Source organism: Juglans regia, chromosome 8 (genome assembly GCF_001411555.2).
Source record: "Juglans regia cultivar Chandler chromosome 8, Walnut 2.0, whole genome shotgun sequence".
NCBI lineage: Eukaryota > Viridiplantae > Streptophyta > Magnoliopsida > Fagales > Juglandaceae > Juglans > Juglans regia.
The window spans coordinates 7,364,737-7,383,279 of NC_049908.1; the positions used below are offsets into that span (position 1 = coordinate 7,364,737).

Here is an 18,543-nt window from a genome sequence, read left to right on the forward strand (position 1 = left end):
TCTCTATCTCATATAATTATTATAATAATATTTTATTTAACTTTTAACAAATCATGTCACTATATGAACTGTGTAATCAAACAAGTGCCTTGCATCTTGGGTTTGAAACCAATTGGCTTAAGAATCCTTTGTTATCTATCATTCATATCACACACTTCGTATCACCATTTTTTTGGGCATAATTTAATCTCCTTTGCCTTCAAACTTGACGAAAATCAAAACAAAAGCACCCAAAATGCTCAATTAAGAACTGCACCAGAAATCTACAAATCTCAAATGGAAGAGAATGATAAACCAGGTTCACCACATACATTGATTATTAAGCTCTACTACCTTTACAAAAAAAAAGTAGAAGGGATGGAAACATGATCATGATTTATCCTTGGCAGAGCTACCTTTCAAACAAACTTAATTAACGGTCACTTTTCCCACCATGCCTGCTCCCTGGTGAGGAGAACAGTAGAAGGAGTAACTTCCCTTTTCTGTCAAGGTCACAGCGTACGTCTCTCCTGGGCCATTGAGGAGGTCTTCCTCGCTCATGGAGATCTTCCCGGCGTCGACACCACTGGGAATTTCGTCCTCATCGAATACAACGTTGTGGGGGAAACCTGCATTGTTCTTGAACACTATCTTCTCTCCGGGGCTGATGCTGAAGCTGTTGGGAACGAAAGCCAAGCCCCCATCATCACTGCCGAGCAAGACCTCTATGGCCATGGCATTGCTTGCAAGCAGTGCGCTTGCGGCGGTGGCCGCAACAGCAACGCCCACATCCTTGAGTGAAGCCTTGATGCTGAGCCTTGGGACTGCAGAGGCAGAGGCTGAGACTTTAGCGGTGGCGTTAACTTTGGCTGCACCGGCTGCTTTTAGGCCGGTGAATGATGGGATGGCAACAGCTGCAGAGGTGACAGTGGCCATGGATAAGGATTTTTCCTTTTTCTGTTTTGTGTTGCTAGTTGGAGGGGATCGAAAGGAGCAGAGAGGAGGGTTGGATTTTAATAGGGTGAGGCTGATTTTGTGTGGTATGGATTGGAGGAGAGATCTGTTGTTAGATAACGAATGGGTGTGGTGTATTGTGCATGAGTGGATGAAGGGATTATCTGCTGGGGATTGTTGCCATTGGCTGGGTTGGATACTATCCAATGACGTGGCTTGGACTTTCCCAATGTGAGGTTGAAATGTTAGAACTATGAAGTAAGCCTAATTAGTTGAGGACGACAGCCACTAAATTAGATTTTGCATCTTTGTTAAGAATTCTTTGATCTTCTAATCATGGGAAGATATTGCATTTATATGATTCCATCTCCTTGGGAGCATTCGACAGATGGAAAATGCAATAACGCTAACATGCTCCCTCATTTTCATCGTTTATATATTTAATTTTATTTATAAAAAATTAAATTAAATTTGCTTACCGATCAAGAAAATGACTATTAGTGTATTGATATATATTTTTTTTAATTTTTAAACATAATTTAAAAATATTTATTAAAAAAAATATTTGAAATAAAAAACAAAAAATAAAAATACAGCTAGAGGAACACCACGTTAGATGCTATACAAACTCCATCCCAATTGTGTTATACTGGGTGGATGTGGACGCGATATTATCATTTGATCCTTAAATTTATTACTTTAAAAAACAAGAGCTAAATATACCATACTCTCATCTTACTGCCATATTTCTTTATTGGTGTAACTTTATCAATCGATCTTTGAATTTGAATTTGAATTTGTTATTTTAAAAGAAAGATGAGATCTAATGTGTATGTTGAGGCAATAAACCAGTCACGGCAGTTCTGGTTCTTCTTCACTTGTGACAAAATATCACTAAGATAATTAAAAGCCATAGAATAAGAAGAAAGCGTAAATTTTATTAAAAATGTGTGTCCCTGTCATTTTGAGGACCCATTAGATACTTACTAGAAAAATCTTGGATGCATCTTTTCATTCCAACCTTGGAAATATGTGGACCAAGGAACATTCCTGTGCGAGATTTTTTAGGCATGACAAATCCATTTTGCAGCATTGCTTACTCAACCCATCCATCAAAGTGCCGATGACCACAGAAGCAAATGTGTATAAATAAATGTGGAGATGAGTTTTCATCCCTGATCTACAACTTCTCAGGTGAGGACTTGTCAGATGATCATACTCACCCACTTTACATGAATGAATTTAATCTATAGATCCTATTGTTAGGTAAGATGAAGAGCACATTGTTTCTGAATACAGAATAATTACTTCGAAAATAAGGCTTTGAAAAAATAATCAATATACTACTAAGTAGAAGGACAAATAAACATGATTTCTAACACAACTTCATATGATCATCTAATAAGTACAGGGACATTTTCACCGCATTAGAGCTGTATAATTACTGTTTTGATAATAAACAAACGAAGGTTTACTTGAAGCCTTGCATAGTGTTGCAAAGCCACGATGGTTTAAAACCTATGTGACAACAGCTTTAAACATGATCCTTGAGCAAAACGGTAAGTCTTTATGAAGTTATTCAACAAAATGATTCTTCCAAAGAATGAATTCAAATACTTGTGACATGAATCCTCCATACATATTAAGAGCAATTATCTAGTAATGCATAAGCTATTGCATAGCAACTCTCATCTCAAAGATTCCAATTAGATACAAAGGTCTATTTAACTTTAAATTAAGTTGACTAGTCAATGTTACATATGGAAGTTGAATCACTATGAAACCCAGTTTAACCAAATAAGGAACCAACCTGGGACTTTACACGGCTACGTTTGGATATAGAGCTGAGCTCAGTTGAGTTGAGTTCTTTATGAATAGTAATGAGTTGAGTAGTAGAGTGAATTATGTGGAGCCCATCTAAACTAAGTTTAAAGTGTGTTTGGATGTTAAGATGAGTTTAGTACTTTTTATGAAAAATTAAAAAAGGTTATGAGTCACACATATAAAGATGTTTTAAGTTGAAAAAGGTCGTGAGTCCCACGTGTAAGAAGGTTTTGAATTGGTATGGGTTTAGTAATTTGAGAGTTGGGTGTTTGGATGTTAGACTCAGCTTAAAATTAGACTGAACTCAGCTAAGCTCAGCTAAGTTTGGAAACCAAACGCAACCTAAATGCACCTCTATCATACTTCTACCCAATGTAGGACTTGGTGAGTGGGGGTTGCCACAATTCTCCTATTGTCAAAATGTCCAGGCCCCAGGGTATCCATAGTGACTATCACTATACAACTTCCCACCCTATCGTGCATGCATTAACCAAATCAGCGATTAGCATCTCCCATGCAACTCGTACAAATAGAATGGCCAACCTACACTTCCAAAGAAACAATTGGAATATGAACAATCAAGGCAGATTGCTGTTAGACTCCTTTTTCCGCTAGATTGTTTCACAATTGAAGAATACTTCACAGAGAACAAATAAATCTTTTAACGGCAACCAATTTCAGACCTTTCCTGACTGCTAACATTTGAAATGACCTCATTATTGGAAAGTTGGATTTGCAACAAAATTTGAATCTTCAAATCTATCTAGAGATTGCGCTCTTCCAAGAGTCCTAAAAACAACATATATGAGTCAATACCTAACGTTTCAATGCTTATCATTCTACCAAATTTCATTGATGAATCCAACTTTGACTTCAGTTACCAATATGAAAAGAATACTAAAAATAACAGAAACATTTACAAATGGGACAGAAAAAGTTGCCACGAACAAGGAAAGGAATGTACACCACTTATACAATTGTTCTTCACCTCATTATTTGGGAAATCCATCATCCCTATCATCCTCTGTATCAAGGTACTTGAAGCCAACCTCATCCCATTTCGGGGCTTGATAATTGAAGCTCGGGTTCACATAGCACTTCATCTCGTGAAACAGGTTTAAATTATCCACCAGCTTATGAAATACATGACATCCACAGCACTGGCAACAAGTTTTATTTCTTTCAATCAGTTTTTAAATAAATTTAAACAAAAAACAAAAGCATGTAAAATTGGTTAAAAAAAACAATTCAACAGAGCCTACTTCAACCTCGAATATAAATTCAAGGTAAACTTTTATACGGGAAAGAAGCTATATATTTTATATTATTTTACTTTCTAGGCAACCAGACAGATTTTAAAAGAGAGAATTAATTACCTGCACAAACACAGTGCCATCAGTGTAAGCATGGGGATTGATCGCACGAGTGGTTCTCTGGCCGCAAACATTGCAGGTGAAGGCAACACGCATACGCCTACGTGGTGACTTGGTGAAGAGGGACCACGGGAAGGTCGAGATCCTTTCTGTACCGGATCCATCTTCGGCTCCGGCGGGGATGGACGGACCCTCCATACCTGATCCGGTCGTCCAACCTCTCACAGAAACCGCGCTCAAGACCAATCCCATCGCCGCATCCTATTCATTTCCCAAAAACAATACGCCAATTTTTACCTAATTCTCATCAAATATAAAAAAGTGAAAAAATCCAATAAATTTAAAGTAATTACTTTGGAAAGAGTGTGATTGCCGAAGAGGGGGACAATACTGGAGTCTTTGGGGTCGGATGGGAGATCGAAATCGTTTCCTTCCTCTGAACCGATACGAAACGTTCCAATCAGAAAAACGAGAGAACCAGAAATTAGCATAATATGGGAAAAGGATGAAGGAAAAATCTTACTTTTGGAAGACAAGGTGAATCGTACGAGTCTTGATGAGTCGGGCCTCACTGGAGAGAAGATAGAAGGTGGAGAAGACGAGGACGAGAGGATGGTTGCAAAGGAGCTTAGAGCTTCCATGGCGATCGCGGAAAGTATCGAGGGTTTTGTGTGGCTTTCTTGACGAGAAACAACGTGCTATCGATCACAGACTGGTAAGCATAATAAGCAACGACTTTTAACAAAAATTACAAAACTCCCCCACAAACTTAATTTATAGTAACATTTTTAACTTTTCCTTTTAAGTTTTAAGTTTTAACAACGTTCTCAACCGCGGCACCAGCTCCGATGGCAATTAGGAGGGAGTTAACTAGTGTAATGTTATTACCTGGTCTCATTTTATTTTTTTATTTTGATTATTAATGTTTTTTTATTTAATAATTAAAGAATTAACTTTTAATTTTTTAATTTTTTAAAAATATTTAAAAAATATTTAAATATATATAAAGAAATTTACACTTTAACGGCACACAGAGTGAGGGCATGGAGAGAATCACCACTCAGGTGGTGATAAACATAAATCAACTCACGATGAGAAGTGTGGGGGACATTGAATTAGGAGACCCCATCACAATTGGGAAAAGAGAGAGCCACGTCTATGCACTATGCCTGGAGAGAGAGCGATGATCATATTTGTTTAGCCGCCCACTTTATAGCCTTGCACTTTAAAATCTTCTTTAAATATTTCCTGCTGGCTGGTCCCAAATTTACTCACTCAAGCAAGCAAAGGATAAAGTCTTCCTTGTATATATGGTCCAAAACCAAACAAGAAATACACCTATTGAGTACACAGAGAGGGAGCAAGAAAGCAAGCAAAAACCCAAACCTCTCTCCAACCAATGGCGACGCCAGTAAAAGTGCACGGACCACCCATGTCCACGGCTGTGTCCAGGGTCTTAGCTTGTCTCCTTGAGAAAAATGTCGACTTTCAGCTCATCTCCGTCAACATGGCCAAGGGCGAGCACAAGAAGCCCGAATTCCTTAAGATCCAGGTACTTCGACATACTCCAATCTCTCTCTCTTTCGCGCCCTCTCTTTCTCTCATGTGGTTCTTTAATGTAACAGCCCTTTGGCCAAGTACCAGCATTTGAGGACGGGGGCGTCTCCCTCTTCGGTAAATGTAGCCAGACTTCGTTATTTGCATTCATTTTTTTTTTTTCATTCGACATAACTCCATTGATTTTTACTTTTTGTTTCTATTTGTTTGTGTTCGAGTAATTCAGAGTCTCGAGCGATATGCCGGTACATTTGTGAGAAGTACGCGGACAAAGGAAACAAAGGACTGTATGGAACGAACCCGCTGGCAAAAGCATCCATAGAACAGTGGCTAGAGGCGGAAGGGCAGAGCTTCAGCCCTCCAAGCTCCGTTTTAGTGTTTCAGCTCGCGTTCGCGCCGCGAATGAAGATCAAGCAAGACCAAGTGGTGATCAAGCAGAACGAAGAAAAGCTGTCCAGGGTGCTCGACATCTACGATAAAAGGCTCGGGGAGACCCGGTTCTTGGCCGGCGATGAATTTACTCTGGCTGATCTTTCACACTTGCCCAACACCCAGTACTTGGTTGGTGTCTCTGGTAGAGGCGAGCTCTTCACTTCGAGAAAGAACGTGGGAAGATGGTGGAACGAGATATCCAGCCGAGACTCCTGGAAAAAGGTAGTTGATATGCAGAAGAAAAGTGCTTGAAAACTAGGCTAGTGATTTGGATCTTTGTTTCTGAGTTTTTATTGATGGCATTTTGCTGAATAAATTGCTTCAATCGAACACTAACGCCTTTTTAATTTTGGGTTATGCTGAGTCCAGAAGATATCTTTCAGTACAGTCAATTAATTGAGTTGAATTGTTCGTTTGATTGAATTCACGAAGGATTCTTCTGTATGTCTCGATTATCGTATTTTGTTACGAGACTACTATTATTCACAGTTTGCAATATTTTTGTCGAAAACATCAAACACAAGCAGGGGCGGAACTACTAAGAGGAAATTTTTAAAATTTGATGAAAATTAAGGGTTCGTTTGTTTTTAGAGATGAGTTGAGATTAAAGTTAAAAAGTTGAATAAAATATTGTTAAAATATATTTTTTAATATTATTGTTGTTTTAGGATTTGAAAAAGTTGAATTGTTTATTTTATTTTGTGTGAAAATTTAAAAAAGTTGTAATGATGAGATGAGATGAGATGAAATGTTTTTAGAAAACATCTCATGAAAAAATACAGTAGATAATTATTGAAATCCAGGCCTCGAGAATTCCATGTGGCAAGGTCTTGTTTTAATAAAAACATCAACCCTCGATCTCCAGAAAAGCTTTTCCTTTCATCAAGCAGAGAAAAGCATTCTCTGCATCCCTCTATCTCAGCCTGTCATTTTATCAAGCAGGTGAGGGAAACAAAAAAAAAATGTACAGAAAGTTAACCACAAGAAAAATTCTTCTCATTAACAACTATTTACCATCCCACACTTTATAAAAGAACACATTCATACCTATATAAAACATACTAAGAAAAAATCATATAGATATAAAATGTATGAGTGAATAGTTGAAAGCTTCATTCTTCACAAATATTGAGTGTATTTTGTCAAAGAGTCAACATTCAAATTCAATTCATTTGTTTCATAAAATCCACTTTACAATCAATTCGCTTGTTTAATAAAAAATAGTTGTCAAGTTCATAAACGATCACAGAGGATTTGAATAAAATTTGTTTGCTGAGTGGGAAAATTTTTGGGTCTGAAATTTGTAGGGCTTTACCCCAGAGGGGAGCCCTTCCAGAAATTCTCGAAGGCCAGGGGCAAACCCAGGCCTAAGAGGGGGTTTGGAAATAGTTTTCAACCAGCAATAGACGCGCCTCGGTTAGAACCTCACTAGCTGCGTCATTGCCCCAAGCGCAAAGATACCTTCTAATTGCTCAACCAGCCCCTTCTTATAACCCATCATTTGCCCCCCCTATTCTATACGTTTTCGATGCGGGACTAAAACAAGTCTCGAAGAAATTGTTTTTCTCGGTCAAAAGCCTTATTAGTAATGTTTATAGCGAGAATGAGAAGAAAAATATTATATATATATATATATTATAAGAAAAATAATGTTATAATTTGATATAGTATATTAAGATACATCAATTTGTGAGTTTACTTTTACGAAATTCTTCTATATTTAAAATATTTTCCAAATGATAATGGAAACAAGTCTGTCTTGATTGGTATGGTATTGGACATATGACTGACTCATAGTGGGATGGATTCAACGACTGACTTCCCTAAATAGACCACCGCCGATTGGATGGACCAAAATCTTGATTAATTTAGGGGTGCACCTAATGAGTTTCCTGCAACTGACTTCTCTTTTACATATTCAAATTAGAGAAATTTTTTATTGAGATTTTACAAAATAAAATCCATGTGACTATTGTGGTATATTAGATTGTCAAACACTTTTTTCTATTAAAAAAAAGAAATAAAGAAATCTAACTTGGCATTTAATTATGTTGTGAATTTATTTATTATTTTTTTTAATGAACCTAGCACTTCTCTAGCTAATTTTTTGGACGCGTTGAAGTATTTTCTGGGCCATTGCTTAGACTAATGAGTTAACGAGCTTCGTTTTCAGTCCATTTCCGACTTCACGGTTCCAAGATTTTCTCAACCTGTGAGACATTTTCCGGGCCAGATCTCGTTTATTTTTATAATTTATTTCATTTTATCTAATTATTATAATTATTTTAAATTTTTATATAAAATAAAATAAACAATTCATTTTTTTAAATCTCAAAACAAAATTAATATTAAAAAAATATATTCTAATATTATTTTATTTAATTTTTAACTTTTATCCCATTTTATCAAATATATGAAAACAAACTAGACAAATGCTCAACAATATTTATTCCATCTAAGATTTTAGTGTTGAGAGTGAAATCCAAAGATCAAAATTCCATCTCTTTTGCCTGGAAATTCCATCAAAATTCCCCTATTCCATGACTCGAAATCTGAGCCACTTCATTAGCAACAAAGTCTATATGTTTACAACATCTAAATGTCCTCTTTTTTCTTCTCTTTGCCCATTTATCTTTAGAATCTGGGATTTTTTTCCTATTCTCACTGGAGAACCTACAAATTCTTACATGTTTGGCAGAGTCGTCAAAAGTGAAGTTGAAACAATCATTCCTTACCAGAAAACCACAACTTTTCCTTTCATAGAAAAATTACAGTTCTAGGGTTGTAAAATTTAACAGTTTACACGAAACTTACTACAAATATCATTTAAAGAGAAATTACTTTATTTGGTAAATGAAGTTTACTATCACTACAAATGAGAATCATAGCTTGAGCACTCTCAATGGATTAGTCAAATCTAAAGGACACTTTTAACTAATGCGAGATGAATTTGATTTTAGTTATTTCAATCCTCACATTAGAATAGTTATTTTTTTATTATATAATAATAAAATAATATGAAATGAATTTAACTTTAACTATTTCATTCACATCAAATTCTCACGTTAGATTATTCATTTATTCATTATATAGTAATAAAATAATATTACTTTAAAAAATATTAAATTTTTAAAATTTTTAATTTCTTTAATTTTATCATATTTTATTATTCTACCTATTATATGTGAATTAATAATCATATTTTAATTAAATTAATGTTGTTGATGAGAAAAATGAAAGAGAAATAATTGAGAGCAAAGAAGTCGAAGCAATTGATTGAGAAAGATGAAAAAGAAATAAAGTAACCTTCAAATTTAAAAAATATTTTGAAAGTCATTATAGTTAAATTACAATTATTTAAAATTTAGCAATTTCATTGGGATCGTATAAAACGTTAGAAGGACGCTATCAACAGCAAAATCGTGCTCCCGTGAAGGAATTATACCAAACTGCGCACTTAAAATTGTACTCCCAAAAGGACCATGCCATATAGAACACCCCAACCCGTCTACTACTCGGCACATTCCAGGGCAAATGATTCATTTTTTGGGTTGAGAGAAGCTAACATCTCTCTAACTTAACGGAGGCATCCCCACAGGGTTCTCCAAGGCTCTTTCTTTGGTTGCAGGTTGGCTGAGATTGTTACAGACATAGCTGGAAATTTGCATCAACATACCAATTTGTGTGAGAAGATAATTAGAGAGAAAAATATTTCTTAGAAACATATTCGTGATCAACATTGTGCACTCGTATCTTGAATTAATACAGAGTATAAACAAAGATCTAGTATTAAAGCTTTGCTGTGAATACGGAGTCATAATTCATCATATTCTTCATTTATTCATTGCTATTGTGAGGTTTGATTTGTAGTAGGTATTATTGTTTTTACAAAATGAAATACAGTACCAGAAAACTCAAAACCATCAACGACCTTTCAGTCTAACATTTTAACAAGCATCTCTTGTGCGGGCGACAATACCCAATAAGGCACCCAACCGAACTCAAGATGCGTCTCCGTGTCCGCTTCAAAATCAGGACAGGCTTTTAAGATGTGTCTTGTTATAAATCCATCGATATTTACAAATCCAACAAAGCTCTTGGATCATATATGATCAAAGGGACCTAAATATCTAAAATAATTGAAAAAGAACTACAAAAATAAAATAAACCTAGAATCAAACAAAGAAGGCAAATAAAAAAGGGTAGTGCTACAATCATTGCCATTCAAGTTGGTCCACTTGGGCGACTCTAATGCAAATTCAAATTGTAATTTTTTTCTTTTAAATATCTTTAAATATTCATAAAAAATATATATATATTAATACACTAATAATCACTTCTAATTTTTTTAAAAAAATACATTAACTGAAATTTAGGAGGCATAATATCATTTTTCAATTAAAAAAAAATCTAAAATCCCCGACAGAAATTGCTCATCAGACTTGTAATTCTTCCGAAGCCTTAACTGAAAAACCTATAGATCTGATTCATTTACCAAAACCAGCATTAAACAAAAAAAGTCAAAACTGTTATGTGACAGCATTTGCAACAGACTCCTCATGGCTCATGCACCATATGATATCTCGTTTTTACGACACCAAAATCACAAAGAAATCTGTACTTACATTCAAGACGAAACATCAGCAAGGATTCGGTGTAACCCAAATTGGAGGCCCGTGTACCTGAGATTGAGGATTTCGCTGATAACAGGGTAAAGGTTCGATGCTTCCATCCCATATCTTGAAGATGCCCAAATCATACTCTCCAAAATCACTATCAAGACTGAATTCACAATCATCGTTGGTGAAATATATACAGTTCCCTAAACATCCCGGAAAATCAGAAGCCGGTAACGAGAAGGATGAATTTTCTCCGATAAACAACATCCGGTCACCCAAGCTTGTAACTTTCTCCCACTGTGGACCACTCCAAACCATTCTGAATACCTCAAACCGCACCGTTTTGTAGAACGCGTTCAGCAAGTATGGGGCGATGTCATCGTAATGAAGTTCTACGTACCGCGTTACCATCAACAATTCATCCCCTGAATTCACCAAATATCTCATGTCGCCGCGGGATTCGATTGGCATTCTGATAATTGAGACGCTCGGCGACTCGCTGTGTAAATCGCACACCGCGATAGATCCTTGCTTGTCCACCGCGTAGAATAAGTCCTTGTGATATATAACGTCCTCGCAGAAAAACCTCGCTCTGTGTAACAGTGTCCAAGATTGGTCGCCGTTCTTGCAGTACGCTAAAATATCTGGTTGAAGGAGAATTGCCAGCGCGATGAAGTTTTTATTATTGTTGTTATCACTCTGCGGGCTTGAGGAGAGAACCACTTTCTTGATAAACGAGTCGCGCATTTCCCTCAAACCACGCCGGTGGATGTCCCCGAAGGTGCCTCGAAGCTCGTATTCTTTACCGACTTCGGAGTAATTGAAGCTCAGGACGTAGGGGAAGGTGGAGAGCGGAGGGAGGTGAATCTTGGATCGAGTGAGAGGGTTGAGGAGAAGGACTTCTGGGGTTTCGCCTAGGATCACGAGCCAACCGTGGGAGGATCCGCAGCGGCGCTTGCAGTGAGACGCGGCTTCAGGAAGCTCGAGGAGGTGGAGTGACTGGGCAGAGAGGTCAAAAAAGGCGAGGTGGGATTGGAGAGATTGGGTGAAGGGAAGCATGAGCCAAGGCAGCTGAGGAGGTAGGTGGCGCGGGATGATTGAGACGGAGGATCGCCAGCTGTGACAGACGGCTCGGAATCGGAGGTAATCGGCGTAAATGGTGAGGCACTTTGAGATTGACTCGAAGAGCTCTCGCGGGAGTTGAGTCCAGTCGACGGCCATTTTACGAATTTTCCAATTTCGGAGGAATTCAAATTCTCGTGGGTTAGAAACACAGCTTTATAGTTTGGGAACGGGCGGAACTTGAGACCGTCTCCTTCGATGCTTACCATGACATTACGGTCTTCGTCGGACTCCCAAGTCGTCCTTGGGGCTCGAGCAGACCCACGCTGACGATCACGACGAGAAATGACAATTCAGCCAGCTATAAGGCTAACATACGGCAAGGATTGCGTATCTCAAATGGCAACTTATTTTATTTATTTTTATTGTTTCTTTCACATTATGTTCCTTGTACGTTTTACTTGTTTACTGCTAGAGCTATCGCTGGAGTCATTGTTGGCTCTGATATATATTTTTAATATTTTTTTTTTACAGTTATTTTTTATAAAAAAAATTTTAATATTTAAAAAAAAAAAAAAAAATTTATAATATTATTAAAAAATATTTAATTAATCATAAAATAAAAAATATTATTAAAAAATTATAAAAATCTATATAAAAATAATTATAAAAAAAATACATCAAAAAATATACGATAGAATCTAGGGCTGTACACAAACCGGCCGGACCGACCGCCGCCGACTCAGACCGACCGCCGGATTCAGGAACCGGCCGAAACCGGCAAAGAACCGGTCGGCCGACGGTAGGAAATTAAGGAAACCGACGTCGGCCGGTTCGGTCTGCGGTTCAATCCCGGTCTAAACCGACAAACCGGCCGACGTCTTATATATATTTTTTTACAATATATTTCTTATATAAAACGACGTCGTTTCACTTATTTAAGTGAAACGGCGTCGTTTTTCTCTTGGAACTTAAAAAAATATATATATGGAATGGCGCCGTTTGGCTTAAAAGCTAAACGGCGTCGTTTCAAATGGATTTAATTGCCCCTCGCCCCTCTTCTTCTTCTTCCCCGCGTCTTTTTCCGTTCGCTCTGTTTCACCTGCAAGTTGCAACTCTCTTCTACTCTCTCATGGTAGACGGCGGCATATCCCTCCTCCGTGACAGAGACGCCGACGGCAGACCGAGGAACCGAACCACACCGCGCCGAGACCGATAATATCGGTTTTCTCTCCCCTAGTCGATCGGTTTCGGCCGGTTTTTTCATCTCATGGCAGACATCGGTTCGGCGTCGGTTTGGCACCGAAACCGCGCCGAACCCATCGGTTTTCAGCCCTAATAGAATCAACAGTAACTCCCAACCCTAACGGTGGCTCAATCATTTTCCGTTTTACTTTGCATAGTGGAAGTATGACACTCGCAATTGACAACTCGATGGAAATGACACGTTTTGTTCCTTCCTTCCTCCCAAGGACAGGTTCTGGCTTAAATCTTAAGCGTCTCCGCATAAAGGACCGAGGGTAATTGCCAATTGGTATGGCCAGATCGCTCAACTATATACAGGAGAAGTGCGTTGTACGATGCCCGAAACATTTTTGACATAAAGCCTTGAGAATTTTAATAGCACTATTCTATCAAATTATAATTTATTTATTTATAAATCGGTTGCTTGAACAAATGAATCGATCACGTATTTTGTTCACTTTCTCCGAGTTTTATTTTTAAAACTTTGATTATCATCCTCCCACTCATCCACACTATATTTGAGAAGACAAAACTTCTTCTCTCTGTAGATAATGACATTTCACTTTTAATAAACAACTCCGTAAAATGCTCGAATGACGAATTCTTGGTGTATTGCACTCAAAGCAGCATGGCATTAGACCTTGTTCGAATTGTCTGAAAGTCCCAATGAAAATTAAGCTATAACATGGGTAGCGAAGACAGGAGGGAAACGCAGAGACAGAGAAGGAACCAAAACAAGAGCTTTAAACGAAGGCGGCAAGCTACTTGGTGAATGTATTGGTGTGTTACTGGGTCCTAAGACAAATGAAAATTTTATTCACCATACTACTATCCTACTTTCATTCTACTATGTATTATATAAGATGTAATATATTTATCACCATTTGATTTTTTTTTATTGGATGATTCTTTATCATCCAATAGTGATAAATACGATGCATCTTAAATAATGGAATGAGAGTATGTATATAACATTACTTTTTCCTAGAGTTATGGTTCTTCTCGCTTTCACACCAAAACAACAAAAAGGTTTTAAGTTCGAATAAGCAATCTATCAATAAAGAAACCCAACAAAACTCCTCAGTCAAATTTGGTTAAAGAACCTGAACTTCATTAATGAATTCTTAAAATAAAAACCATACTCCCTCAGGCTTGTGGTTCCTCTGAAGCATCCATCCAAAATGCTTCATCTATTCACTTCATACAAAATCACTTTGGTAAAAGCTATCTGACTTTTTGACTTCACTGTTGGTAAGAGTTTTTCCATCGGAGAATGACATTTGACATCATTTGGGAAAGACTGGAGCAGAATCCCCTTTTGTTTTTCATTTTTCTAGCGTGTTTGTCAAGTCTATTAACAAGTTAACCATGCCATGGATAAAGGAAAAGGCTCTTCTATAATATCTCAGCATGCATTTGAGTGACTCTCATCTGAATAATTCACCATAATGCACAATTCCAATATACAAATCCCACCAAATTAGGAAAGGGTGCTAAATTCACCACTTCGTGAGATTTCATACGCAATACAACAAAGGAGTAATTCACACACAAGATACATGGAAAAAGTAATTCTATAAACAACAAAGGAGTCTTTGCACGTACTTACAGTCAAGACGCGTTATTATCATGGATTTGGTGTAACCCAAATTGGAGGCCCCTGTATCTGAGAGTGCGAACTTCGCCGATAACAGGGTAAAGGTTCAATGCTTCCATCACATAACTTGAAGATGCCTAAATCATAGTCTCCAAAGGCGAATTCCTCATTGAATTCGCAATAATCATCGGTGAAATAGATACAGTTCCCTGAACATGCCGGAAAATCAGAAGTCGACAATGACAACGATGAATTTCCCCCCACAAACAACGTCCGGTTTCCTAAGCTGGTGACCCTCTCCCACAACGGCCCGTTCCAATTTATTCTGAAAACCTCAAATTTGACCGATTTGAAGAATGCATTCAGGTCAACGTTGTCGTATACGAGATCCAGATACCGTGTGACCAGTAACAACTCGTCGTCGTCCTCTGAATTCACCAGATACTGTATGTCGCCCCCAAATTGACTCGGCGTTTCGATGATCGAAACCCTCGGCGATGCGCCGCTGACATCGCACACCGCTATGGCGCCGTTCTTGTCCACAGCGTAGAATAGCTCTTTGTGATATATAACGTCCTCGGAGAAAAACTTCGCGTCATGAATAAAAGTCCAGGATTGGTCGCCGTTCTTACAGAAGGCTAAGTCCCCCGTCAGGTTGAGTATCGCCAGTGCAATAAAGTTGTTATCACCCGCCGGGCTCACGGAGAGAATGACTTTCTTGATGAAAGAGTCGCGCATTTCCCTCAAACTACACCTGTAGATGTCACCGGACGGGGTCGTGAGGGCATACTCTTTACCGATTTCATAGTAATTGAAGCTGAGGACGATCGGGAAAGTGGAGAGCGGGGGGAGTTGAACCTTGGCTCTGGTGAGAGGGTTTATGAGAAGGATGGCTGGGGTTTCGTCCATGATCACGAGCCAACCATGGGAGGAGCCACAACAACGCTTTCGGTGGGAGGACTCTGGATACTTGAGGAGGCGGATTTTTTGGGCGGAGACGTCAAAGAAGGCGCGGTGGGATTGAGATTGGGATCGGGTATGAGGAAGCATGAGCCAGGGGAGTTGGGGAGGTAGGTGGCGTGGGGTCTTTGGGACGGAGGATCGCCAGCAGTGACAAACGGATCGAAATCGAAGGTAATCAGCATAAATGGTGAGGTTGTTGGAGATTGATTCCAGGAGTTCACCGGGAAGTTGGGTCCAGTCGACGGCCATTTTCTATGGATTTGTTTCAGGAATTATAGCCCTTGGTACTCCCAGGAGTCGGAATGCGGCTAAAATCTCAGCGTCTTCCTTCGATTACCCTGGTGAGCCCCTCTTTGTCGCATTTGATATTGAATTTGAGGCCCACACTTACGTGAATAGGGAGAATTACGACATATGGGGAAAAAAAAATAATAATAATTAATTTATAAATAAATTTATAAATTGATGAGCCTTCTTTGTCGCATTTGAGATTGAGGTTAGGGGTGTCAATATGTAACACGATTCATTAATTCAATACAAACACGACACGATAAAAACGAGTTAGGGTTTACCCTTAACGGGTTGACCCGTTAAGACACGATAGCTTAACGGGTTAATAACAGGTCAACCCGTTATAACCCATTATAACCCGTTATGACCCGTTAAGAAAGTTAAAATTACAATTATACCCTTATACCTAAAAAATAAAATTGTTGGGATTTTAATTTCGATATTTTTATTGTTTAGATTGTAATTTTGGACTTGTAGTTAGTTTTATATTTTTTTTATAGATATTATGATTTTAACATTTATATAAAATTATGCTAAACTTAACTAGATTAAAGAGGTTAATTTTGGGTTTGTTTCAATCCATTTACATAAATAGGTTAAAACGAATTGACACGACATGACCCGTTATGTTATTGGGTCGTGTTAGGGTTTGAGATTTTGACACGATAAGCTTAACGGGTCGGGTTAGGGTTGACCTATATAGTATAATATACATGTCTTGACACGACACGAACGCGACCCGTTAACACGATTTGTCACCCCTAATTGAGGCCCGCACTTACGTAACCAGGGATAATTACGAATACAACTCTTCTACGTACAACCGGTATGCAACAACCGTTGAGTAATCAAGTTTGCCACATCGATCAGATTTAAAAAAAAATTTATAAAAATCAAGAAGACGATTGAGCAAGAAGAAACATCTGAAAGAGAGAAATGCCCAAATCCAAACTCAATTCGAAACCCATCTGTAAATTGAGAAGAAGACTGTAACATTTTGACCGGAAAATTTGAGATACCATTGGGTCTGAAACTCTGCGATTTTGAATTTGAAAGAAAGAACTAAAAATATAAACTTGCGATCGACGATAACACAAATAAATAATATTAATCAAACCGAGACTCTCAAAATAACACAAACAAAGTTTGCTAAATAAATGCCTGTCGAATCCAGATAAGAAGAAAATCAAAAACTTTTATTAATCAAAACCAAAACTCTGAAAATTTCTTTATTACCCTCAAATAACATTTAGATCAAAAGTGAATAAGTGATCGCCATATGTTGAGTAACGCATAAAAGTCTCTACAATTCCTAATGTGAAACTTCAAATGAAATCTGGGAGATGAAAAACAATTAAGAAAAATAAACTCATTTTAATCGACTTTATTCTGAGGGACTAAAAAAAAAAGGATTTTGGCTGAGATTGGAATAACACAACACTTACCTTTACCGATTAGTGTGTACAAAAATTGGTGTTGATAGAATTTCAAATTGGGAACAACAACGTAGTCTGAGAAGTGAGCTATTCTCTTGAGGGAGAGGGAGGTGTGAAGACGAGAATAGAATTATTGGAGTTTTCCATTGTTCTCATGCCTGCGGTCGAATTTAATTGTTACAAAAAAAAGATATGATGGTAACAAAGATTTCAAGTTGGAAGGTGGAAGACTGAGGAAAGATGGAAAAAAATTCTGAAATGAAATGAAAAGGAGAAGACAGAGGAAAGAGTAAACGGTGTCGTTTACATGTTGCTACGTGGGATGTAGTTTCCCCCCGATTCCTCTTGCCAGTTTCCTATAGAGTTTTTCTTTTAAATATGAAAAAAAAAATTATAAGTAAATTTATAAATTAACGTAAATTAATTTAATACAATTAAACTGACATAGATTATAAACTTATAAATGCTACACTTAGGGTGGCTGAGTCTTATGCAACCATGGTGGTAACTAATTTTTGTAAAGACATGGGCATAAGATCACTTGTAAGTGTATTGATATTGATTTCATCAAAATTATTTTTAAAATTTAATGAAAAGTACATATTTTTCATAAATTCAAAATCTCTCTATTCATAACTTCACATTAGATTAGTCATTGAATTCATCAAAATAATAATAATTTTTTTAATATTTTACAATTACACTAACTATATGTATATTAATAATTTAATTTGATATTTAAATTATTATTTCTCAACTATTTTGTTTTTCTCAACCTAATTACCCACATCATACTTACGTGGCATCATCATTTATTACTTGTTTACTATAATTATTGCTCACCAGATTCAATGACTCATATTTCATCACTATATGCCAAGTACTTGTTTACCTATATTAGTACTATACATGAAAAATAAAAAGATGGTTGTGGGATTAAATCGGAATAAAAAAACACATTTGATTGATGAACAGTAACATTTTAAATATAAAGAAAAATAATATTTTACTGTAGCTCAAAATTTTTAATTGATTTTTTAGCTAATCCAATACAACTATGTTTGAAATAAATAAGCTACATTTTACATTTAACTAATTTTTTAATAAAATCAATGCCAATACTCTTATTAGAAGGAGATGTCTTGCAAATAGTGTATAATTTGTTGTGGGACTTGTTGAGCAATAAAATTATTCCTTTTATAAAAAAAAAT

At 37.1% G+C, this 18,543-nt stretch overlaps 5 protein-coding genes and 1 non-coding gene across 6 annotated transcripts; 1 reads left to right on the forward strand and 5 right to left on the reverse strand.

The window, feature by feature from the left end:
- Positions 1 to 215: 215 nt before the first annotated feature.
- On the reverse strand, positions 216 to 1,251 carry LOC109013946 (plastocyanin B'/B''). The gene has a single exon (XM_018996221.2). The coding sequence runs from the start codon at positions 913 to 915 to the stop codon at positions 409 to 411; it is 507 nt and encodes a 168-aa protein (XP_018851766.1). The 5' UTR covers positions 916 to 1,251; the 3' UTR covers positions 216 to 408.
- Positions 1,252 to 3,562: 2,311 nt separating this feature from the next.
- LOC109013958 lies at positions 3,563 to 4,874 on the reverse strand. Its single transcript, XM_035692913.1, has 4 exons — positions 4,654 to 4,874; positions 4,484 to 4,566; positions 4,134 to 4,391; positions 3,563 to 3,917 (listed from the first exon to the last, which is right to left on the reverse strand). The coding sequence occupies exons 1-4, from the start codon at positions 4,769 to 4,771 to the stop codon at positions 3,750 to 3,752; spliced, it is 627 nt and encodes a 208-aa protein (XP_035548806.1). The 5' UTR covers positions 4,772 to 4,874; the 3' UTR covers positions 3,563 to 3,749.
- A 511-nt stretch (positions 4,875 to 5,385) lies between these two features.
- Positions 5,386 to 6,605, forward strand: LOC109013944 (glutathione S-transferase-like). Its single transcript, XM_018996219.2, has 3 exons — positions 5,386 to 5,682; positions 5,756 to 5,804; positions 5,914 to 6,605. The coding sequence occupies exons 1-3, from the start codon at positions 5,530 to 5,532 to the stop codon at positions 6,369 to 6,371; spliced, it is 660 nt and encodes a 219-aa protein (XP_018851764.1). The 5' UTR covers positions 5,386 to 5,529; the 3' UTR covers positions 6,372 to 6,605.
- An 821-nt stretch (positions 6,606 to 7,426) lies between these two features.
- LOC118349336 lies at positions 7,427 to 7,578 on the reverse strand. The gene has a single exon (XR_004802308.1). It is a non-coding gene; the product is annotated as a U4 spliceosomal RNA (small nuclear RNA).
- Positions 7,579 to 9,507: 1,929 nt separating this feature from the next.
- On the reverse strand, positions 9,508 to 12,205 carry LOC108980498 (F-box protein SKIP23-like). Its single transcript, XM_018951435.2, has 2 exons — positions 10,745 to 12,205; positions 9,508 to 9,773 (listed from the first exon to the last, which is right to left on the reverse strand). Exon 1 carries the CDS (start codon positions 11,957 to 11,959, stop codon positions 10,760 to 10,762), a length of 1,200 nt encoding a protein of 399 aa, XP_018806980.2. The 5' UTR covers positions 11,960 to 12,205; the 3' UTR covers positions 9,508 to 9,773; positions 10,745 to 10,759.
- A 2,218-nt stretch (positions 12,206 to 14,423) lies between these two features.
- On the reverse strand, positions 14,424 to 16,012 carry LOC108980503 (F-box protein SKIP23-like). The gene has a single exon (XM_018951439.2). It carries the CDS (start codon positions 15,852 to 15,854, stop codon positions 14,673 to 14,675), a length of 1,182 nt encoding a protein of 393 aa, XP_018806984.1. The 5' UTR covers positions 15,855 to 16,012; the 3' UTR covers positions 14,424 to 14,672.
- Positions 16,013 to 18,543: the final 2,531 nt, after the last annotated feature.

What these genes read in the sequence shown, in the direction of transcription:
- LOC109013946 (XM_018996221.2), bottom strand. Translation starts at nt 915, where the DNA reads ATGGCCACTGTCACCTCTGCAGCTGTTGCCATCCCATCATTCACCGGC.
- LOC109013944 (XM_018996219.2), top strand. Translation starts at nt 5,530, where the DNA reads ATGGCGACGCCAGTAAAAGTGCACGGACCACCCATGTCCACGGCTGTG. An exon ending in CCGAATTCCTTAAGATCCAG is followed by an intron (nt 5,683 to 5,755) that starts GTACTTCGACAT and finishes TTAATGTAACAG; the next exon opens with CCCTTTGGCCAAGTACCAGC. An exon ending in CGGGGGCGTCTCCCTCTTCG is followed by an intron (nt 5,805 to 5,913) that starts GTAAATGTAGCC and finishes CGAGTAATTCAG; the next exon opens with AGTCTCGAGCGATATGCCGG.
- LOC108980498 (XM_018951435.2), bottom strand. Translation starts at nt 11,959, where the DNA reads ATGGCCGTCGACTGGACTCAACTCCCGCGAGAGCTCTTCGAGTCAATC.
- LOC109013958 (XM_035692913.1), bottom strand. Translation starts at nt 4,771, where the DNA reads ATGGAAGCTCTAAGCTCCTTTGCAACCATCCTCTCGTCCTCGTCTTCT. An exon ending in ATTCACCTTGTCTTCCAAAA is followed by an intron (nt 4,567 to 4,653) that starts GTAAGATTTTTC and finishes GTATCGGTTCAG; the next exon opens with AGGAAGGAAACGATTTCGAT. An exon ending in GCAATCACACTCTTTCCAAA is followed by an intron (nt 4,392 to 4,483) that starts GTAATTACTTTA and finishes GGAAATGAATAG; the next exon opens with GATGCGGCGATGGGATTGGT.
- LOC108980503 (XM_018951439.2), bottom strand. Translation starts at nt 15,854, where the DNA reads ATGGCCGTCGACTGGACCCAACTTCCCGGTGAACTCCTGGAATCAATC.